The sequence below is a fragment of the Urocampus carinirostris genome, chromosome 1 (genome assembly GCF_059441175.1).
Source record: "Urocampus carinirostris isolate Australia breed hairy pipefish chromosome 1, RoL_Ucar_1.0, whole genome shotgun sequence".
NCBI lineage: Eukaryota > Metazoa > Chordata > Actinopteri > Syngnathiformes > Syngnathidae > Urocampus > Urocampus carinirostris.
Window position 1 is genome coordinate 12,371,079 of NC_142349.1, and position 24,792 is coordinate 12,395,870.

The 24,792-nt window shown below is 41.0% G+C and overlaps 2 protein-coding genes across 2 annotated transcripts in view; one reads left to right on the forward strand and one right to left on the reverse strand.

The window, feature by feature from the left end:
• The first annotated feature begins 4,554 nt into the window (after positions 1-4,554).
• Positions 4,555-14,202, forward strand: LOC148373585 (retinal homeobox protein Rx2-like). The gene is made up of 3 exons (XM_088326948.1): positions 4,555-5,106; positions 7,655-7,905; positions 11,033-14,202. The coding sequence occupies exons 1-3, from the start codon at positions 4,797-4,799 to the stop codon at positions 11,447-11,449; spliced, it is 978 nt and encodes a 325-aa protein (XP_088183074.1). The 5' UTR covers positions 4,555-4,796; the 3' UTR covers positions 11,450-14,202.
• An 8,289-nt stretch (positions 14,203-22,491) lies between these two features.
• The window catches only part of LOC148373586 (dynein axonemal heavy chain 8-like), a 59,303-nt gene continuing 57,002 nt past the window's right edge, over positions 22,492-24,792 (reverse strand). The window contains exons 82-84 of the mRNA XM_088326962.1: positions 24,374-24,563; positions 22,953-23,074; positions 22,492-22,849 (exon numbers count right to left, since the gene is read on the reverse strand). Coding sequence (XP_088183088.1) covers positions 22,562-22,849; positions 22,953-23,074; positions 24,374-24,563 — 600 coding nt within the window. The 3' untranslated portion in view covers positions 22,492-22,561. The remainder of the gene's footprint in view (positions 22,850-22,952; positions 23,075-24,373; positions 24,564-24,792) is intronic.

Sequence of the window (24,792 nt, forward strand, 5' to 3'; positions counted from 1 at the left end):
AACAAGCAAAGAGGGACAGCTTTAATATATTAATGTGATAACATGATTATCAATTTCGCTAGCCAATGACTCTGTGCATGTCACCATTGGCTTCTTGCTCATTTCAGGATTTACAATCAACTGTATTTTTATCAGATGGGGTTTGGAATGGCGTGAAAAAATATTTTTATGGGGACACTGTAATATTTGAACATTAGATGTGGCTGTGTTAAGTAGTACAACCTTAAATGAGTTCTACAAAGCACAAGGAAGGAATCACACTACGGAGACTGAAAGTAAAAATACACGCGCATTTTTCTTCTCGTTTTTTATGCCCAGCCTTAATTTGACCACTAGATGTCGCAGTATCGTGTAGTGAAACCGAAAACAAGTGCTAAGAACCACATAGGAGAACACATAAAAACATGGAGAGTAATCAAAACAGCCCAGAAGATAGCCGGCTGCTCTCGACCTAGTGTACAGGAAATTGCCGGCTTGTGATACCGTAGCAGAGCCATCCACATTAAAAAAGGCACTTCCCACCCCAAGCCATCGCCTCTTTGACCTGTTGCCCTCTAGTAGGCACTACTGGTCCATAAAACAAGGTCAAACAGGCTCAGAAACAGATTCTTCCCCAGGGCCATCATCACTCGAAACAAGCGCACAAAACTGTGAAAACATATCTTGGGACTTTTTTTTTAATGCACAATTGTTAATCACTCAATGTTCCTTTAAATTATAAACAGGAAGAGTTCTTTATGGTAAGGCCTGTGGCATTCATTGTTTTGCCCAAAACATATTTTTTTGTATTGTTTTTAATTGTTTACCTCCAATATTAGGTTGAGAGATCACATTGTTTTGTTGATTCATGATTTTTTTCATTTAAATATAGTCATCAAATATGTTTTTTGTCCTTTGAAATCTACAAATAGGATTTCATTAATTTGGTGAATTAAATTTTTTAAATTGCATGACAGTTTGCGAGCTGTGGCTGTGTGGTTAGCATGTCCGCGGCACAGTTCTGAGGTCATGGGATCAAATCCTTTACCAGCCTTTCTGTGCGGAGTTGATATTTTCTCCCCGTCCATGCATGGGTTTTCTTCGGGCACTACGGTTTCCTCTCACACTCCTGAAACATGCCTGTCAGGTTAATTGCCCAGTCTTAATTGTCCCGAGTTGTGAATGAGCGAGTGAGTTGTCTGTCTTTGCAAGTGGCTGGCAAGTTTAGGTTGTCCCCTGCCCACTGCCTGGGGACACCTGGGATAGGCTCCAGCACCCCCGCAACCCTACTGAGGATCAGCGGTACAGATAATGGATAGATTTTTGCAAGCAAGGATTTGTCAAAGAGCTGCTCGGGGTGGCGCAGAAGCACAGTGCAGAAGCAAGGATTAGGGCAACAATGCTTCGTTTATTCAGTCCTGGTTTAGTACACAGGTGAGACAAAAAAAAACCGAGGCAACAGTATCTTCGATCACCAGAGGCAGTTGCCGAGGTCCAGGGGAAGGCAAAGTGTCGGTGATCTGGTAAACTCACACAGGCGAAAGCAACAGCCCACATGTTCAGCAGGCAGAATTTGTGGTCGGGAAAGGTGACAAGGACTCGGTACACTGAGAACACGACAAGGCTCAGACAACGCTAGAACGAAAAAAAGTCGCAAAGAACTGGCAAACGTGCACTAAAAAAGGAGTGCCCAAACAGTAAGCAGGAAAGGTGATTAGGGTGCTATCAGAGCAAGTGACACATGATATGAGTGGAAATCAGAGCCAAGGAGGAAGTGACCAAAAAAGGCAATGGAAAGCGAGGGGGGTAGAGAAAGTAAACCAAACCTGACACCCAGACTGAGACAGAACCATTTTCTCCAAAAACCAGAGCGACAATTCTTCTGACCGAAAATGACAATGACAGAAGCTACAATAAGTTATAAAGCGGGAGGTGAATGGTCTGCTGCAAATGGAGAAAACCCATGCTTGTTGTTGGCAAAGTGGCTTTAATTTTGTCAGCTAGCCTTTGGACTAAAATAAATACAACACTCAAAGGACGACATTGTCTTTTGAGATTGTCCTGTCCAAGACCGTAACGATAAATTTCAATGTAATAAAACATTCCCCCCCCAATTGAAATGATTTAATACATGATTTATATGGTCCAGTCTTCCCCCAAGAGGGATTGTTATACTGTAATGTGTATTCAATGAGCTTTGCTGCCTCCTGTTTACGGCACTTGTATTTGGAAATTAATTGCGGAGGGTAAAGAACATATTTGTCATGTCCTGCACGGTTGTCATGGCGCCCAGCTGGCCCCGCCCCTTGACACCGGCTGAGACGCATTCGACTGATTTCTTTAGGAGTACTTAAATGCCCCTTTTGGGACTGCCTGTTGCCAGACCATTGTTTAAAACCTCGTTGAAACCCTGTTCATGCTTGTTTGATCTGAGTAATGCCTAGTTTGTCATTTTAATTGCCTTTGAACCAGTTTTGTTTTGGGTCCGTTTGTGTGTTTGACAACTTTTATTTCTCAATTAAAGTGACAGATCGGCTATGCAAATGAGTTCCGACTTCCTGCTTCCCGGCCTGTTTCCTGACAATATTTCTTTCGAAATAAGGACTAACAGATTAAGTCAGCTTATTCCTTGAGGCCATCACCACCCTAAATAAGCGCAGAAGACTTGGAAAAATTAGTGTGCCTATGTATGGCTAAAGGGGTATTCATATCTTATTCTGGAGCCTGTATCTCACCAACGTCAGATCCATTCCTCATGAAACAGATGACGTGAAGCTACAACACGAGATAAACCACTACATTTGTGAAATTTGTATTTGAATCATTGTGGAGACCAGGCTGATTCTAAGGATCCCCAACGCTAGCGTACAGCTAGACACCTGCTTTCTGCACTGAAAAGAGTAGACCTCATTGTACAATTTTATAAAAACAATAAAGACCATTCATTCATTCAGTCATGTGGAATTCTGTGGTCTGTGATTTGATTTGTAGATCTATAGTTGTTATTTTGTTACAGTCATATACATTGTATGTTAAGATAAGATAATATAATCCTTTACTCGACAATACAATGGGGACTTTTCTTTTGTTACAGCATTAGGACAGTGAATAATGAATAACAGCTAAGAATATGAACAGTATAAACAAGTATTTATAAATATTAAGAATAAAAACCAGTATATTTCCAATGGAAGGTATGCAGAAATATTTAAGGTAAAGTGGCCAGCAATATGCAAATATGCAAAGTCATGGGGGGTGTGCAGTCTATCAGAAGAACTGCTTATTATATAGTCTGATGGCTGCAGGAAGGAAGGACCTGCGGAATCGCTCCCTCACACACTTGGGGTGAAGCAGCGTGTCACTAAAGGAGATCTCCAGAGTAGATATGGTGTCCTGCAGGGAATGGGAGATGTTCCTAGCAATGGATGACAGCTTAGCCATCATCCTCCTCTCCCCTACTACCTCCACTGAGTCGAGGGTACATCCCAGGACAGAGCTGGCTTTCCTGATCAGACTGTCCAGTCTTTTCCTGTCAGCCGTCGAAATGCTGCTCCCCCAGTATACCACTCTATAAAAGATGGCTGATATCACCACGGTGTCATAAAAGTTCTTCAGGAGTGCCCCTTGTACTCCAAAATACCTGATATCCAATAAATATATGCAGGTCTCTACTCGGGTTACGAGCTGGAAAAAATAACAGCTGGTTCATGTAAGTTGCGCTTGGTGCCGTTGAAAATATACGCGCACACATTTTCCCCCCGATTTTTACGAGTCATTAGATGACCAAACCCCCTAATTCCAACACCTATTGCTGAGGGCCAAGCAGGGAGGCAATCGCTACCAATGGTGTCTTAAGTCTTATGTAAGGCTCAAACCTGTGACACCCAAGTCTTGGACCACCGAGCTATTCATACACAAAATAGGATGGGAAATTGTATGAAGAGAAAAGACTTATTGCCTGTAAAATCCTGTGCAATGCTTTTGATACTTTCAGAGTCTCAGGTCAACATCAGCAAGGAAAGGACACGCTTGTCCATTTTTGGTAACAATTCCCTCTTTTTTTATTTCTCTTACACGTAGAATGTAAATAACCAAGCTTAAGAGGAATACCTAGCAGACATGTTTTTGGTGACAAATTAAAAAAATGGAATGACACTACAGGTGCTTTCCATTGGCTTCGCCTTCAAGTTAAAAGTCTTGTCCTCCGTCACTTGCGACACTGCAGCCCATAATGAAGGGATTAGTGCACAACTCTCGCTTCGTGGCCTTTATCTGGCACACAATGGCTTTTTTGAAAGAAAGTTTTGTCAAGGCTTCATTAGCGATGGACCCCAACTGGGTCCTGAATGCAGCGCACATTCGGAGCAATTACTTGCGGGCAGAAAACAAGTGTCAGTCATCCTTAAAGGGGAAGGATCCCCATTCAGAGACCTCTTGGAACCGCCTGCGTTTGTCTTAATTTTCGCAGCTATTGTTTTTTTCTTTCTTTTTAACAAAGAGTTTCTTTTGACGGAGGAAGACGGGACACTGTCTTCACATTTGCTCACTTGGGGAGGAGGCGAGTGTGTGGGGAGTGGTGGGGTAGGATTTGGAGGACTTAAGTTGGAGCAACAAGTGCCACTCACAGCCAGATAGTGTCAGTAGACCAATTTGACTAGGTTGGATTGTCTTGTTTCTTGGAGTTCATGACTCTTCGATGGTTATCGAAGACAAATATGTCCGTCCGGCGGTGGTTCTGCAGTACAAATCGCTAAAGACCTCTGAGCATCGGCATTCCGGTCCACAGCGCAAGTCCCCCCTTCCTCCAAAAGGCTCGAATGCATTTACCAATGGATACCCTAGCAATGGTGGAAGATGGTTGCATGGACAATTATGACCTAGTGAAGGGCCCTGGCGGGTCCAGTACCGGGGGCCGGGTGCACAGCATCGATGTCATCCTGGGTTTCGCCAAGGAGCAAGACTGTCTGCTCCACCACGAGCACCACCACCGAGACGACCACAGAGACAGCCGGGAGGAAGACCTCAGGCCAAAAGCTACGGAGGAAAACCCGCAACCTCAGAACAAGCAGGATTCGTACGGGCAACTTTCGGAACTGGCTGAGAATTCCCAACTTTCCACCTATCACGGTGAGCGGTCACAAGAAGAGTTAATATTTTACAAGTCAAACCTAAGGGATTTTGCATTCTAGAGAACATTTGGAAAATAGTTTGGAGGCAGAATTGGTACTTTGCGTACATGAATTATTCCAACTACTGACAACAAACAAAATCTAAAATGGACAAATAAAAATGTCCCAGTTTTAAGTGATTAGTGACAAGATCATTCAAAATAGATACAATTCATTTCAATTGATCAAAATTCTAAACACTGTTGTGTGAAAGCGTAAAGCAGAGGTCTCCAATGTGATGCCTGCGAGCATCAGGGTGCCCCCTAAAGACAGCTTGGGTGCCTGTGGACCTATTCTGGAAAAAGCTTTCCAGTAATTAGTGTTTGTGAATTTCTAGTAAATTATTTTTAGTGGTTGATTAAGTCTATTTAACCTGACTTCCAATAGTTAACCTGGTAGTAACATAGTATCAACATATTAATAATATGATATGTTGTTATTTCCGAAATGCATATGAAACTGGGTGCCTTTTGCGCTAATTAGGAGCAAAGGTAAGCTTTCATCAGACCCCTGGGATATAGAAAAAAATATATAAAACTGGCTTAGGAATAAATAATGCCTCATATTTGTAAAATATCTACATTTTATCGACACTCTTGACTCAGATATGAAACGGTTAAAATTATTTTTTAATCCTGCATTTGTCTGCTCTTTAAAAATAACATTTTTGATGTTTTTTTTTACATTTTAAAAGTTATAAATATACTCAACTTTATTTGTTTATAAATTTGACATGAATAAGAAATCTGTATAGGTCGAATAAAACAGAGGATTTGACATTTGTTTAAGAATTCAAATAACATATATAAAACAAAATTGCCATGATAATTTCACTCATGTGAACCTGTGTGAAAGAGCGAGGGAGCGAGGAAGAATGATGGAGATTGAGGGAGCGAAAGATAGAAAGAGAGAGAGAGAGAGAGAGAGCGGGAGAAAGAGAAAGAGAATTTGATAATCAAAATTAATATTTAAGAAAAACGTGAATATATTTTGATGCTTAGCTTACCTGGCTGAAAAAAATAAAATTCAGGTATCTTTCCTCACATGATTATTCTGTGCCTTGCTATAATCCTATTCTATTTCTATTCTTATTCATTTGAATTTTTTTGTTATATTTTAACCATTATGTCTGTCTGTGTATGAGGTGTTTTGGGTTGTTGGGTGGGGATAAAGAAGGGGATTTTATTGTCTTATTGTATACTGAATATTTTATACAGCACTTTGGGGGGAAATGTATTGCCTGAATCTGCTTTACAACTACATTTGATTCTAAAATTCAAAGAAGATATTACTTCTTAATTGATATGAGAAGTATTTCTACTACCACACTGTTCATTCATTCATTTATTCATTCATTCATTCATTATCTGCACCGTTTATCATCAGTAGGGTCGCGGGAGTGCTGGAGCCCATCCCAGCTGTGGGCAGGGATCACCCTGAACTGGTTGCCAGCCATTGGCAGGGCACACAGACAGACAACTTACTCACTCATTTAAACCTATGGACAATTTGGATCAGCCAATTAACCTGAAACGCATGTTTTTGGAATGTGGGAGGCAACCGGAGTGCCCGGAGGAAACCCAAGCAAGCACGGGGAGAACATGCATACTCCACACAGTACGATTCGATCTCACGACCTCAGAAATGTGCTGCACACGCGCTAACCACTGCTCCGCCGTGCTGCCCCGCACTGTTCATATTATTTCTAAAAAAACAATTGTGCCGGCTACACCAGCAGATACTAATTTGTTACTGGGTTAATGTCTGCAGTATACAATAATAAATTTTGTTTGGTATCAATACTTGTACTTTTTTGTTTAAAATATATTTTTGCAGTTCTGTCTTTTAATCATTTGCCATTTTATTGTCCATAATTGCAGACATGTTTTAAATAATCTTTAAGCTATTGGAAAAGTATGACCTATTACAAAATTATATTCAATTTGAAGATAAATTCCGCTTTTTTTTTTTTTTTTTTGTCTTTGATTTTAAAGAAATACCCAAGTGTGTCAAAATAAACTGAGTAAAGATGTGCAATCAGGCAAGGATATGACCAAGGTAGATAGATAGATAATTATTATTTTTTTGCCGTGAGAATATAGTCAACTATTTGTATTGCTGGAGACGTAACAAAGCGTCCTTTAATACAATTAAAAGTTTCTTATATCTTCATTGATACAGTCTGACCAGTTTCTAATCACTTAGAGGCCCAAACTACAAATGACGATCATCACAAGTCAGTACCTGCCACGACAATGTTCGTTTTTAGTAGACACAATGCGAACTTCGTGGAAGGATTATAGTGGGACTTAACTAGTAGGTAGCATCTGTCCCTGTGGGATTACTTTAAGGAAGGAATTCAGTGAAAGATGTCATGTCACTTGGGGCTTGCCAGGACCCCCCATGGTAAGAACCCAAGGTAAGGACAGATTTCACTACTCCTTCCACCTGGACCTCATTTCAAGTGACGCTTTCCAATAATCTGACAATATCGTCTATTTTTTCAGATGCTGACCTGTTCTCCAGCGACAAGTGCGATGGGGAGATGGGCGTCGATCAAAAGGATCCGGTTGAGGACTCCCCCAAGGGCCTCCTGGAGGAAGAGCACGGCAAGAAGAAGCACCGCCGCAACCGGACCACCTTCACCACCTACCAGTTACATGAGTTGGAGCGGGCTTTTGAGAAGTCCCATTACCCGGACGTCTACAGCCGAGAGGAACTGGCCATGAAGGTCAATTTACCAGAGGTCCGAGTGCAGGTGAGCACACGGTAGAGGTAAGAGCCCGACCTGATTTTTAGCCAGAGTCGGGCATAAAGTGTCAATCATTACAGTTGGGTCGGGCTAGACTTCTCTCTTTTTGATCATTTAAAAAAATTACCTTGTGTGCAAGAAAAAAAACGTGATTTAATCATTAACTTATCGCAACTCACTGTCCTATTACACTGAGGCATTTCGAGGCTGTGAGTAGTTTTGGCCACAAGGGACCATGGTCCTCAAAAAAACAGGGGTTGCCTCATCACAACACGCAATGTACTAAACTATTGCAACATCAATTCAAAGAACTCCTTCCTGTCTCTGTCTATTATCCACTTGTAATTGTTCTTCTTTGTCTCCCTGGCTCTCTCTGCTAAGCTAAATTCTTAAGGACGAACTGTCGTTGTAGTTTATGGCACAATTTTCAACCCGTCAAAATGAGAGACGGCCTTAAAGTTTTCCCGTCACACTTAGAAAAACTCTGTTCAGTGAAAGAAAGTTGTCGGTTAATGTGACCTCTGCGGGGACAGAATTATAAAATAGGTTTTGTTTAACTGAGGTTTCATTACAAAAGACATGGTTTAAAGTGATATCAAGAATCACTTCTCTTGTCACAAATGAAATATGAATTTTCAGGTTTGTTTCGGGCCTAGTCCTGCGAATCAGGTTAGTTGGTCAGTCTCGGGCTAGGTCAGGCTTTAATACCCAACGGCCTTGGTTGGGTTGGGCTGGATTTCTTTTAGACCGATTTTACCTCTGGCTCACAGGGAATGCTTAGGGGCCAGGATCCCAAACGTCTAACTAAAACTGGACAGATAGAACTGCTCTATTTTAGGTCATTGCTTTGTTGCACCATGGCGGTATATGCAACTGACCTCTTTTGTCCATTTTGCAACAGGCATAGCAGGTATTTTTTTCAAGGGTTTATGCTACTACCCGTTTAATAGCTAGCTTTTAGTGCCATTTTCAATAGCATGCCCACTTGGAAAACAATCTGTTTTCATCATATTGCAGCTCTAACCAGCCACGCTTTATGGTAACACACCAAATTCGAATAATAAAACGCTAGTTCAGAACTATCCCTTTATATACCTGTCAACCTCTGCTAATTGATCCACTTATTAATATCGCAATTCCCCTTATTAAGCCACAAACACAACGAGTCAACTGTTTACTCACAGAAAGACAGACCACATGCAACAATATTAGCAATCTATAATGATGTTGTCTGGTACAAGTGACCGAGATGCTCCGGGTTGGAGCCAAAAAGGGCAAGACAAAATGGGTCTAACAAAAAACGAGCTTAGACAAAAAGAAAAATGCTCCAGTCCAAACATTTTTATACGGTGTACACCAATTGAAACGATAAAAAAAAAAAAAAAAAAAATATGGAGAAAATGAACAAGTTGACAGTTATGCCGTTACTAATTATTAGTGCAACATGTGCCCAGTTAAAAACAAATCATATTAAAAACGCTCATAATGTTGTGTTATTGATGTGTTATTACAGTGTTATAGTTAACTCTGTCAAATGGACCACAAAAATCATTAAAGCATTGGCTTACAAACAGTAGGGCGTGAGGCTCCGTCAAGGGGGGCGTGTTTGACATCAGGGAACTTTTTCAACCGGTAGTGCAATAGCATCTCCACTACACTAGAGGAGCAGTGGTGCTCTCTTACCGCTTCCATATAACATATAGCACGGAGTAAGAGCAATGAGTTTTGTAGACACAATGTGGAGCAGACCCTCATGTGACCCCTTCAAAATAGTTTAACCCAGATGAGGAGACAAGTGAAGAGAGACAGGGTAAAAGGAAACAAAAGTCTCCTCGTGAGACGAGGAAGTTTGACGTGGCGTACCGCAGCCGTTCGACCATGGAGGTGGAGACAAGGAAAAGACTATTGTTGACAGCAGACAGCATGAAGGCAAATAATTAAATAAATAATTAAAGTGTTACTTGAACACATTACACCCCAATCACGCCGATAAGACGTTCGGGTTTTTTTCTGCAAAAACCTGCTGAAAGGCGGAGATTTGGCTTGTACGGAGCTTACCTGTTCCCTCAAAATGAAGCACTTGTTGTTTTGTCCCTCTAATATTATGTGATCATTGAATGATCATTTGATCAAAGCAGCACTGAAAGGGTTCAATCACACTCTCTCCTAAAGCATAAGACCAATATTTAGTACCTGCCCATACCTTATTTCATGTGACTCTTGTGTTTTGTTATGATATGGTTCTCAGTGAGAATTGAACTAGTAAATTAACGGCAATGCCTTAGCTGGGATGCTGGGGGTATTTTTAGAAGTAAACCTAACACTTTTTCTTTTTTTTTCAATGCTTTATTGAAGAAATGCATAAGCAAACATCCTACAATGTTGCGTAAACAGTACACTCAAACTGTACAACAAACTAAAATAACCCGAAGCTTTACGGTAGAAAAAACATTCTCACATGGGCCAGACTAGTAAATTAATGGCAATGCCTTAGTTGAAATGCTGCGTGTCTTTTTGGAGGCTACCAATCAAATTGTGATTCAGGGATGTAAGTTTCCTTTACTTAGATTGAATCTCTTGTAGTGTTCATCAACTGTGCATTTGAAAAAACAAAGGAGAAAAAAAAAAGCAAAACAACAATTAGATTAATTTCCACTTAACTTTGTTTAACTTGGGAAACTGGAATGTGAAAAAATAGAGATACAAACAAAAATTTTAATGATCGATTCAATTATTTAAAAGTCTTTCTGCTTTTTAATTTTAATGAAGATGTTTAGCAGAATTCGGGAACTTCGCTGTTAGATCTCATATTTATTATACCAAGGTGGCGAAGTATAGGTCTCAAACACGCAATGATCGTTTGTAGACCCGGTCTTAAAATAAATAAATAAATGAATAAATAAATAAATAAATATATAAATAAATGCTTGTTTTATTAATGGTACTGAGAAAATACAGCTACAGTGGGTGCTTTGCGAGTCTTGCTTTGATGACATCCAGTAGACATATTTAAAAGTTATTGTGGCTGTTTTTTCTCTTGTGCTTCTCTCAGCATTGTCTTACATGCCACATAAAATGATGAGGCAGACCTTTTTTGACACATGGATACTAAGTGAAGTGTGTCTACTTCCAGGTGTGGTTCCAGAATCGTCGTGCCAAGTGGCGACGTCAGGAGAAGATGGACTCCAGCGCCATGAAGCTGCAGGACTCCCCCATGCTCTCCTTCAACAGGCCCCCGATGACGGCGGGCGTGGGGCAGGTGGGCAACCCAGGGCCCTTGGATCCGTGGCTCACCTCGCCCCTACCCAGCAGCACGCCCATGCATGCCTTCATGGGCTCGCCGCAGCCCTACATGGGCCACAACTTCCTGGGGCCTCCCGGCATGGTGCAGGGCATGCAGCCGGTTGGGGGACCGCCGCCCTACCAGTGCCCGCCCAGCTTCAACGACAAGTTCCCCATGGAGGATGACAGAAGCTCCAGTATTACAGCGCTCAGGATGAAGGCCAAAGAGCACATTCAATCCATGGATAAAACCTGGCAACACATGTGATCTTCTTTTTTGTTTCTTTTGTTTTGTGCTGCTCCAGTGAATGTTTACAATCAGATGATGAAACAAAGAAGACCTGAGATGTCTTCTTCCCCCAAGACCTTTGAGAAGAAATTCTGCCTGACTTCAGTCTTACCGAGGGTCCTTTGTCCATTTCTTTTTTTTAGGTCCAAGAACCCTTTGGGTGGGGCTTTACCTTCAAACTATATGTTCAGACAAAGTTGAATTTTTTTTTTTTAATTTATATTTTCTTAAGTATCAGGTGGAAATGGGGAATTGTTTTTTTACTGTATGTATTACCCTGAAGAACCCAAGAACCCTTTTCTTCTTTGGAAACTCATGAGCCATGGGTGCTCCAGGGTTAAAGAGGGGAAAGTCTGACACGTCTTTTTAACCTGCATTTAAAAACATTTTGAGCATCTATGTTTTAACGCAGGCTTGTCAAACGTAAGGCCCGCAGGCTGGACCCGGTCCATTGGAAGAATCAATTCGGCCTGCCATAAATTCCCGAGTATGTCAAAAAAAAGCTAGTCTTCGGGTCATTTTTATCAAAAGTTATGATTTTCTAAATAAATAAAACCAAATGCTCCATATGGCCGCTGGAGGGCTGTAAAGTATCTGCTCTCAACTTCTGTAGGGCCAGCCAAGTCGTTTCATCTGATTTAGTCAAATCTTACTTCCCATGCACAGCTAAAACTTTTATTTTGTATTGCATTTTTATTAATTTCTAACCAGGATGTCAATTAAGTCAAATATTACATCCTTTTTCAAAGATCCTACTGAAATTGTATAGCGTGGTGAGTTGGTTCTTATGCAGGGGTGGCGAACACGTGGCCCTAGAGCCGCATGCGGCTCTTGGCCAATAAGAATGCGGCTCTTTGCCTCGTCATATTTTCTATATACTGTGGCTCTTTGCCTTGTTTCATTTTTAGTTTTTTGTGTGTATTGAGGGTGGACACTTTCCTTGAAATCAACACAAGAACAATACTTGTTGCATTGTAAGGAAAGGAGTGTGATATGGGAAATAATGTTTTTTTTTATTGTTGGTTTTGTGTATGTGTCTGTGTGTCATGGCAGGTGAGTGCGTGGTGAGGCTCTTTGACTCTCACAGTTAAACATTTTGGCTCTTTGTGTCAAACTTGTTCGCCACCCCTGTTCTTATGTAAAGCTGCATTAATTCAACTGTTAAAATAAACCTGTTAACACATTCAATGCCAAACATGAAAATCAGCTTTTCCCATTGTTTTTGAACGAATGTTTTATGCTTAGAAAAGATCCCTTGTCATTCATAATCATAATATATAGGGTAGGTTAATAAAACGGGCTGAGTGAAAAAGTGTTATATAGAAAAACTACAATCAACTAAGAATGTTAAGTTGACATACTTTTACTGATCTAGCCCGCCTGGGAACAGAAAGGCTAGAACCAAACTGGGTTTGACATCGTCGTTTTAACGAAAAGAAAAGAAAATGTCGGTCTCATTAGCTGCTGGTGAGAATTTTTTTGGGTGATATTTTTTTAACTGAGCCATCAGCTGAACTGCATCCATCTACTGATACTAACCGTGTATGTCCTGTTAGAATAAAACAACTACTGCTTTGATTTAAAAGTTTGACCTTGCTTGTTTTGCCTCTTGAAACCAAACAACATAGTCTTAAAAATTTTGCATAAACATGAAATTTGTAAAAGGTTCTTTTGATTTCGGGTTTGAGGTGGCCGGATTTGCACAAATTAAATGCCAAAGAGGAAAATGCTGAATTACAACATGTTTTAATTATCATTAGAAGTGGGTGAGGGACAGTGGCAGAATCTTCATCCATCCACTATCCGTGCCGCTTATCCTCAGTAGGGTCGTGGGGGTGCTGGAGCCCATCCCAGCTATCTTCGGACACGGGACACCCTGAACTGGTTGCCAGCCAGGGCACACAGAGACAAACAAATCACTCGCTCATTCACACTTTGGGACAATTTAGACAGGACAGATTACTTGGCATGCATGTTTTTGGAATGTAGGAGGAAACTGGAGTGCCTGGAGGGGGGAAAACCCACGCAAGCACGGGGAGAACAAGCAAACTCCGCACAGGAGGATTCGATCCTATGACCTTAGAACTGTGCCACAAACGCGCTGACCACTCATCCGCCGTGTCGCCCAGTGGCAGACTATTATCACCCGGAATCAGCTTATTTTTTTTCTAAAAATAAATAAGTTGAGGCAAGAAAATTCAACCAGACCAAAGAACACAAGCCCCAAAAGACAAGAGAGTGTTTCATTTTAGAAACTAAGATTTGACAGACGGAAACATTGAAAATTGACACACCTGTACACTGCAAAAATAAATTGTAAAATAAATCACATTGGCTCTCATGGTTTGCGGATTCACACGTTTTATTTTACTTGTTTTTCTCTCTCTTTTTCTTTTTTTTTTTTTTTTTTTTTTTAAATAGAAAAAAACTCCATTCAGTCTAGAAAAATAGTCTTGATAAGATCTTATATAATTTTGATCATTTTCACAAATATTTTCTACCGAGATGAAAAAAAATCCGAACATGGGCAAAACAGTCCACTATCTTCTTTATGAGACTATTTTACTCATTTTAAGTTTGCATTTTTAAAATTCATTAGCAAAAGACATCAAATATCTTAATACAAGTAAAACTACAATGCTAGTAATATTTCCGTTTGTCTGTTACAAGATCAAGACATCTTAACATACGCAGGAAAATATATCTAAACGCTTTTTGAGTGAAAAACTTTAAGATCTTCAAATTTTGTTTGTGCATTATTTTCAATACTTGTAGGTTGAGAAAGTAGCATTTTTCATAACAGTTGGTTCAGGTGTAAAACTACATTAACTCAACTGTTAAACTAAACCAGTTAATGCATTTAATGCCAAACATAAAGATATTTTTTCCCATTATGTAAACAAATAAGTAATAATTAGCCTATTACACTTTTTGGGTGAACCCAAGTGCAGCGAAATGGGAAGTAAGGCAGGGCTGCTCAAAGTAAGGATGGTATTTAATAACAAAACTAGGAACAAAGTAACAAACACATAAAGGGGTCACATAACTAATAACCTGTTCAAAAACAAAACTAAACCTTACAATATCAGACCAACAAAACAAAACAGAAAGTTCTTGGGATAACTAGGAACAGGTGTGTGGAAATTTGGATCAGGAATGTCTTGCTCCACACCTGACTTGTGTCCTGTATGGGAAGGTGGCATGCCAGATGCACACAGCTGAAATGATTGTCCATTATCATGCTGCTACAGGTACCTTTCAAAACCATAAACTTTGTGATAGGCTACTCAAATAAAGAAAATAAAAGAAAAATGGTTTGCTTACACTGAGTCCTCATAGTTTGCACTTCTCCATATGCGCTGTAGCACTCGTTTTTGGTTCCACTAAACCAGGGGTCTCCAAAGTGGTGTCCTTAGGGGGCACCAAGCTGAAGTGCCCGCGGACTGCTTCTAAAAATAGCTCACCATTGCCGGGTCATTGTTATTTTTTAGAAAAATGTCCTTTTTGTATTTTTGACCCTATTTCCAAATAACCTGGTAATAACATAGTAATCACATAGTAACATGATCAGGTGGTATTTTAGAAATGCATATCCAACTGGGTGTCTTTTGCGCACAAAAAGTATCCCTCAGCTTGGAGACTCCTCCTCCTACGAAATACAGGAATATTTAGTGAGCAAATATGGCACAGTGTCTTTTAAGGCATTCTAAGATAGTTTGAGACATGATGATGGCTGGACATGTGTTTTTGAGGACTAGACCCCTGCAACCAATATTTCTAAATATTTAATATGTCTACAAATCTGTAATTTGCCTAAAAGAGGAGCCTCCTGAATTTCATTTTGGGTGTTTTAGAACATTCTCATCACAGACAAAACTTTCTTTTTTTCCTTTTATTTCACATTATTGGTTCAGTTCAACTGACTATCGGTGCTTTCTTTGGCATTTTGGTGGCGAGCACGTCTATGCGGCCCTGCCTCAAAGTTAAAGAGTGCAATCTGGACACTCAGAGGCTAATTTGAACAGACAGGCTTGGCTCTTAACACCTAATTACTGCTTTTAAAGCGATTAGGTCCAGATCCTCTGTCAGAGACGGAATGTCCTCACATGCCCCTGAATACAATTTAAAAAAAAAAGCCATTTCATGACCTGATTGTTAGCTCAAATGGACCCCTTAGCTTATTTTGAAGATGGATCATCTTTAAACATTGTTCAAAAAAAAGCAGAGGGAATCACAGCTTTTTGGTAGTATTGCCACCTCACATCCCCGGCCCTAACATCCCCCCCAGACAATACCTCCCCACTCCTTTCCTCCTCCACACACAAAAAAACCAACTTAAATTACAGTAGCTCCAGTGTAAGCCTTGTTTTTCTTGACTCGGCTGCTCTTAATGAGGGTCCGTGTACAATGGGTGGGATGGCAGCCCACCGTGGATATTTGCCAGGCTGTTAGCAAGATGAGGCTCCACTCCATCAGACCCAAGAGGGGGGACGACACCAGAGCCCCTTCCTACTACGCTAATTGCCCTCCCATAAACTTCAACCAACAGCATCTTGTTGTCTTTTCCTGAAGATTAAAACTTTGGGACGGGTGAAGTCACGTGAGAATCATTTTACCTGGACCATCCGGACAATTGGCTGATTTGTTGGGGTCTTATTGTGTGTGGTTTTTGATTTACTGAGATGAGCGGCAATTTCACAAAAATGACTCAATTATCAATACATCGTGTACAAAGTCATCTATACTTGTCGTGATAACTTGGAGATGTTTCATCCACCCATCAATTTCCTGCACCACTTATCCTCACTAAGGTCGCGGGGTGTATATATTAAAGAAAAAAAGGAAAAGTCGATCTAATTTTCCAGAAAAAATAAAAGAGGGAAGATTTAATTTCCAGTAAAAAACGAACTAATTAACCAAAAACTACCGTTTTCAATTGATAAGTTGTGGAACGCCCTTCAGCGGTACAAACATATATCAATTTTTTTCCCATGAGTTTATACATGCAAATATATTTTTGTTATAAGAAATTAGAGGACTATATACCATTACAATAAAAAAGGTAGATTTGTAAGTTGCTCTCTGATTACCCTCACCTGCGCTCACTCCTTCAGCCCCAGCTATCCCTCATGTCCTCATTATTCCTCTCCCTATTTAAGTTCTTCCTGTCCGGTCACTCTTTGTCAGTCCATCAGCGAACTGTCCGCCTCGCCACCTGTCACCAGCCGCGGGGGCTTCCTGTTTAACCTGCCCAGCGAGCACCAGATCGTTGTCTTTTCCTCTCTCCTTGATCCCCCCAATTCCTTGATAAAGTGTCGTGTGAAACGTTACTCATTTGGGTCCACTGTTTGTTCTTGACACTAATAGATAATTACAAAATTAGGGGAAACCTTTTCTGTGATTTTCAAATACCTTTTACGGTATACCAGTTAAAAATATCATATTCATATGTTTGGATTGGCCGGTCCAAATTGTCCCTAGGTGTGAATGAGTGAGCGCGTTGTCTGTCCCTGTGTGCCCTGCGATTGGCTGGCAACCAGTTCAGGGTGTCCCCTGCCCACTGCCCGATGATTGCTGGGATGGGCTCCAGCACCTCCGCGACCCTACTGAGGATAAGCGGTGCAGCTAATGAGATGAGATGAGATATTAAATAAAATGTGAGATTTTTTTTCTTTAAAAAATTCCCCCCATCTATCCATCTATCCATCTAGCTTTCTATCGACTCGTAATATGGTGGGATTTTGAGGTAATTTTTAATTATTATTTTTCAATTAAACTAATAAAGGTGTTTGGGTGAGTAAAGAAAATATTAGTGGTATCAGTATTTTAAACATCAATACAGTTATTAGTTACTATTATCTATTTTCAATTACATTAAATTTTGAATTTGTCTAAAAAGTATTGCTATCTTGTGTCACTGGAATTTTTTTTAAAAAAAACAAACATTGTTTGTTGCAGTGGTACTCAAATTTTTCTTACCACAACCAGTTCATTTTCCTCAGTATTTTCAGGGCCCAACTCGAGGGTGGCATTAAACAGGTTAATACTTTATCTAAAATAATAATAACAATAATGACATTTATAATAATAACACCATTAATAATAATATTGAGCGCAAATCCACTGTGTAGTTTTTTGCAACATTTAATTGTCCTCAAAATATCAGACCTAAATGACATTTATTCAATCTCCAAACTGCTTACTGTAGCGAGAGTCGCTAGAATTTTGGGCCCATCCCAGCAATGTTTTTGGAATGTGAGAGGAAACCAGAGTGCCCATCGGTAAAGTGTGAACATGCAAACCCTACACAAGGAGACAGGTAGTTTGAATTGAGCCCAGGACTTCTGAACTGTGAGGCGGACTGTCATGATTACTGATGTGCTCACCTGTGCCCGCTCATTTGGCGCCAACCGCCGCGGGTTGTGATTGGCTCCCTGTGCCTACTAAAACCCAGTCCTGTCAATCCCCTGCCATTTTCGACCCTGACTCCCACCTGTCCCGTTTTTTGCTCCTGTTTGTCTCCGGCTACGACTTGTTTGGATCTTGACCACGTCTACGCTCCCGTTCCGGATACGACCTGTTTTGATCCCGACCACGTCTGCTCTCCCGTCCCGGCTTACGACCTATTTTTGATCCCGACTATGTCTACTCTCCCGTCCTGGCTTACGACTCGTTTCCGATCCCGACCAGGTTTATGCTCTCCTGTCCCGGCTATCAACCTGTTTTTCCGTCCGTGACACCGCCATCGCCCGCTACGGACGATCCACTTCCGTATTCAGATCACAATCCGATTGCGAGAGCGACTTGCTTCCCGCGTCTAGCGAGCACCGGATCGCAGGCGCTGTCCTTCCTCTCTCTATCTCAATAATCTTGTGAGAAACGTTACGCGATTGGGTCTACCCTTTGTGGTGGACGTGACACGGTGTGACTAAAAGCAATACATTATGGTCGCAATCATAACACAAAACGTCACATCGAACCGCGTGCCAAGTCGTTAAAAATACGAACTCACCAAATGAACAATTTCGTGAAAAGCTTCTTGGTGTTATGTGGTCTATGTGTCGTGTTCTTGACTTAGGTAGGGATTCATGCATTATCCAACCCCATTGGCAAAAGTTTTCCATAGCAGCAAGTTTCTTTACAATCTTTCTTGCAAGACGTAGTGGGCTGCAGTTGACCATACTCCACGCTGATTGGCTACACAGACGCTACCCTACCTAAGATCAAGAGGTTCAGGACGATCGTTCGTAAGTTGAATTTGTTTGTAACTTGCTTCAGTGCTGTATTTTTTATGTTTAAGGTTTATATAAGTGTGTTTAAGGCTTATATAAGTAAATAAACATTTCATAAAATACTATTCTCTATAAATATAAATAAAGTGAAGTTTAACTTACTTTAGAAAGATAAGCTTTCTAAAGTAAGACTTTGTCCTCAATGGTAAAAAAAAGCGATCCAATCATTTTCTTAACCGCATCAAGCTTTCTTTTTCCACTTTCATTTCAAAAGAAACGTCTCGCCACTTCTTTACACTTTATACCAACCATATTGAATGGATGCACGAGATATTAAACAATAAAAATGTCAAAGTTCTTAGCACGCTGGAGATACAGGATAGAATGTTTACACATGAACTAGAAAGTAGAAGCCAGAATTCTTCTTCGGATTGGATGCTGGGTGAGCTCTCACATTGCCACACATTGCATACTCGGAAAAAGGTGCACAATACAAAATCCAACTTTCAGCAATGTCCAGATATTTTTCGACATACTGAAAAAAATGTTCATATCTACCGTTTTTTGTAAGTGCAATGGTCGCAAGTAAAGGAGCTTCTGTACGCACAAAAGTTTGGTTTAAGTCATCCTTCAGTGTATTTTCGGCTTGATTTTAACTACCACCCCAAAGCCCTGGTTTAAGTTCAGTCTGAAACATACCAGTGTCACTAAAAAAACAACCAGTAAAAAGTAATGTAACTTTTTTTTATTGTACGGCCGGGTACCAGACTACCCATAGCCCGAGACGGATCCGTGACCTGGTGATTGCAGACCACTTGTTTTTTGTACATACTTTGAGGACAATTGGAGGACAACGTTGTCGACCCGGGACTTTAGTCCTCAGAGTATTAGCAGAAGACCGATCTAAAATGAGTAAAAACTCCATGTACGTTACTTAATTTAGCACCAGGGCCCTGTTGATCAGGCGTGACTGACGCAAGCCCACTGACGTTATTTGTCCAGTGGAGCGTGAGACGGGTCTCCGGTTAACAGGCCAACAAGCAGACGGGGTCTACGGTGGAAATAATAAGGGAAAGAAGCGGAATTAATTAGTTTTGATGCGGACGCCTTTCTCAAAGGGGGACACCACTTGACATAATTGGTTATCACTCGTGAGGGGCGGGGAATGCTCCCTGGATGGTGCCACTTCCTTTTCCGCTGTTCTGTTCGAGTGTTGAAAAAAAAAACCCTCAAAGTATAAAGAAAACGCCCTCTAGTGCCTGTACAAGGTATGTCATGGGCCTCTTAACAAAATACCAGTTGTCTAATAGAATTGCCAATATAAATAGTACGCAGGGGTTGGCATTCCAAATTCTGGAATGAGCCATATTGGACCATAAAAAAACATTTATGGGGCTGCATAAAAAGATTTATAAAAGCCTTTACACATCTATACTTATCTGTATTCATTGGAAATTGTTGTGTCACGTTTTCCTTCTACAGAAACACTACAAATATTTTGCAGCGTGTTGCAGATACTTGATAATATGGAAGAGGATTGAGGCCAGTTGATTAGAAAAATACAATAATTCTCACTTTTGAAGTCAAAATTGTCACTTGGACATGTAAATTGAAATTACAATTTTTTTTTTGTTCTATCATAATTGACTTTGAACCTGGACTTAAGTAAATTTTGAAATAGAATCTAGACTCATAGCTAAATGTTCTCATTGCTGGCCCTAATCCTAATTCCAAAAAGAACAAATATAGAATGGCATATTTTTTGGAAGGAAGTTGTGTATTATTTAGGACCTCCCGGTGGTAAAAACAAAAGTAAGTTTAATTACTATATAAAAAAAAAAAACAATACGGATTTTAAAAGCAAGCAAAAATTACCTTAACTATCATTTATACATGTATTCAAAAAATATATTGCGGGTCAATAAATTAGTATTTTTCTGCACAACATGATGCTCACCTAGGGGGAGCTGGCATTGTCTGCCATCCTCTTTCTTTGTCACGATCCTGTCAGTTGCCCGCTGATTGCCCTTACCTGCACTCACTCCTTCAGCCGCAGCTGCCACTTGTTTCCTAATTAGTCCCCCTCTTCCTATTTAAGCGCTAACCCTAACCCTTTCCAGTCACTCTTTGTCAGTCCGTCAGCGAACCTCAGCACATGCAAGACAAGCCCTTTGTAGTCTTGCTCCTGATTTGATTCCCACCTGTTCCTGCATCCTGCAACCTGCCTGCCCACTTAGTCTTCCTGCCTTCCTGCTATCAATCCCCTGCCCCTGGTTTACCAATTGTTTCTGGTTCCTTGACTTGCTTCCGAGCCCCGACCATGCTTCGTTCTCCTTTACCGGCTACCCGACTTGCTCCGATCTACGATCCCGCTCTGCTCTCCGGCCCCGGCTGTCCGCAACGCCACCTGTCAGCGGCAGCGAGGGCTTCCTGTTCCACCTGCCCAGCGAGCAACAGATCTCTATTTTTTCCTCTCTCACTGATCCTCATCCGATCCCTTAATAAAGTGTTGTGTGAAATGTTATGCATTTGGGTCCACTGTTTGTTCTGGTCGTGACAAACTTAAGGACATTCTTAGGGTACCCATAAACCTCCAAAAACCTGCGAAAGCTAGGCAAAAAGTGAAAAGAAAAATGGTGTTGTTTGGCCGATTTGAATCTTGTTGTATGTAATCTATTTTGTCCTTGTAGCACTTGTTTTTGAATCATGACAAGTGTTTGAATCCAGCCAACTGTCCAACATAGATATCCATTGTCTGACCTACTACGGATAGGTGTTAATCAAATACAAAAAAAAACATTTACCAACATTCCGTCCAATCCTCGACTGGTCTTCAATAAATTGCAGAGGTACACGTCGATAGGGACGTTTTAATGTTATGATGAAGCTAACATGCTATCAGAAATAAGTGTCCAGGTTCCAGCCTTTAACTTCCAAACAGTGAGTCAAACATGTTAACCACTCCAGAAATTATTGTCGCGTAAATGATGTCAACAACGGAACTGAATGATACGAGTTCATCTCTCAGTTTTTGGGATTTAAAAAATCCAAAATACGTTTGTATTTTTTGTAAGCTTCTCTTGTGGGATAATATGCATAACCAGAGTGATTTACTTTTTATGTAAATTACTTCCTTTAAGATAAAATTGATTTTAGTTTAGTTTTTTTTGCTCTATTTTAAATGCTTTTGTCAACCAAAACTGCACAATTTTGCCATTATTTCTCAACTCAAAACTAAACAAAAGCATGCAATAATTTCGGCACTACAATCATAATAATGTATTTCAAAGGTTTACGAGTCCGTAAATTAATGTAAAAAAAAAAACAGGTCTACTACGAGTTTTTCTGCAGTGATTTAGTATCTGGTATCAGCATTGTCAAATTCGTACCAGGTGGCTTAAAAGTGCGCTGTGAGGGGCTGCAGCAGATGTACTCGCTAGGGCCACTACGCTCTGATGCCAGCTCTTAATAGGGGGAGGATACTTCAACCAAACAACAACGCCAACCAGATGATGAAGGTGCTGTATTTGAGTATGATGAGAAGGCTTCTCCTGTCACTGGTAACTATGGAAAACAGTCATATCTTTTTATGTAGGGGAGCAAACCCTAACCCGCTAGGCTGGTCATGCCCAAGACACACCACAGAAAGTGGTGCCCTGACAACCCTGGCGGTTAAGGGATCTATGAACTGTAATCTGTTTCTTGAGGATATGTGGCTTTTATTAACCTATTAAGTCATGAAAAGAGACAAGCATTAATTGCGCTCCGCTTAGAAATCAGACCATCAAATTGAGAAGTTGAATAAATAAAAAGTACTTTTTAATGAGAATGAGCATACAAAGTAGAACAATGAACACGCTCATTTGATATCGCAAAGGAGGGCAACGCCACGCATAATCCAGTGGTCGGGTGGGTGGAGGGTGGTCAGCACCACAGCGGTGATGTAATTGAGGTCGGTACGCTTAGGCTTCTTATAAATGGGACACACGTAGAATTTAGGGTCAGGTGGCGCGGTGGAGTTGATGGCAAACATGTGGATGACAGGCAAGGGTGTAAAGAGCACTTTGGGTGCCGACTCGCAGAGGACCGACTGCTTCTTGTCCCAGTCGGCGCCCTCCAGGAACAGCCCGTGAACGTACACACCTTCCTGTTGAGCATAGAAAAAGACAATAAACTTACCAACATAGACAGAAATGGGCCTCGTTTGCAACCCCGGTTAACCGGCAAGTGTTTGAGTCTGTTGTGCTTACCTCTGGGTCAGCCTTAATCTCCTCTCTGGTCTTCTTTAGGACTTTGTTGTTAAGGGTGACTGAGTCCAGAGCCCAGCCTTTGTTTGCTCTTGTCACCTCTTGTCTCATCGCAGTGAGGAAACCTGCACCGCACAAGGACAAAAACCTGATCTTCTCGTTACACTTTAGCTAAAGTATTGGACAGAACTCCTTTAAGGCCAACCCGGTCCTCAAGGGCCGCATGACCTGCATGTTTTTGGAGTTTCTCTGCTGCAATACAGGTGAGTCCAATCGCCAGGGTCATTATCAAGCTCCCACACAGCTTGCTTTACAAGCTTATAATTTGCATCACCTTAGTTGGAGAAGAGAAACTTCCAAAACATGCAGGACATGCGGCCCTTGAGGACCGGGTTGGTCCCCCCTTCTTTAGGGGTTAAGTTCAATGGTCTGCAACCTTTTCTGTACCCAGGACCGGTTTAATGTCTGACAATACTCTTACGACCCGGTCCAACAAAAATATTTGTAATAACAACGATAACAATGACGCTAATAAACTTAAATTCACTGTGAATTCACTAGACCACTGATGATCGATGACATCACACTATTTGTACTCACTGTACCACAAACAAAGTTGTTGTGAGAGGAGTTACGTTCAATACTGAACTACTGAGTTATCCGACGCCGTTGGAGCAAGGAAGACGTGCTAGTTGTTAGCTGAAGGGACTGGAGTTAATTACTGTTGATTTAATGTGATCTAAAGTAACAATGCTTAAAATGGTCCTCAGGTTAACTAAAACGATCATCTTTATCCAACTTAAAGTCTGTTAAAATACGCCGATTACAAAAGACACGAGAGCCAAACGGACACCAACAAGCCGGTTTTAGCGTCAAAACCCTTTCCCTGTGCAGGTGGGATACTTGACAGACAACACCAGTCAAGCAACATTTATACACCACCACATTAACATGCGCCACTCCATGGTTAAGACAAGAATAACAACCGAAGGCAAACATACCATTTGGCTCCTTCAGTTGTTTTGGCTGAACTCTCTACCATATTGCTCCACTACAACTTTGTACAACGTGGCACCGTAAGTAAAAGTACTGTAACGATTAGGTAAAATCAAATGCCTTTTCCCATAGTGCCCAGATCCGCACGGCCACAGTCCATGCTCGATTCCAGTTGCATTCAATGCTGGGCAAATATGGTCAGCGGAAATTATCAACCGATCAAATAATGTCCGAATAATGTAAAATCTTTCTGTAAAACCAGGTGAATAACACGCACTCAAGCTTTGAGTTTTCGGGGCTAAAAAAATGGATAATTACTGTATTAGCAAAAGATAAAAGCAAATGTTTTCTTCCTGTGGTGCTCAGTACCAAACAACTCGTGGTTGCTGACTACTAGTTGACATCGGGGTTGAAACTGTACCACTCACCCTGTGGGTTGAAGAAACCAGTCATCCAAAAGGTTTTGGGTCGCCGGTTAAACACCCAGGTGAAAAACTGTCTGTTCCTGTCCAGGAGCTCGGTGAACCAAAATCCGATTGTGGTGGACTCCCATGAGAGCCTCCTCCACAAGTTGGGCACGCGGGCATCATAGATGTTGTCCAGGGCGTCACGCAGTGTCTAATGGGAAAACATGGCGGGAATTTTTCAAACGTTTTCAAGCCTTGGCACATTTCCATTTATTGAAAACAAAATCAAGGGCAATCATCTGAAGCAAAATTCAGTGCTTGAATGCGATCTGATGTTTTGAGTGTCTGTATTGTCAAGAGGTCATCTAAAATAACAGTTGAAAGCTTTCCTTTTCCATCGTTATTTTTGTCAGCCATGGTCCAAGTGTTGCCATGGCTAA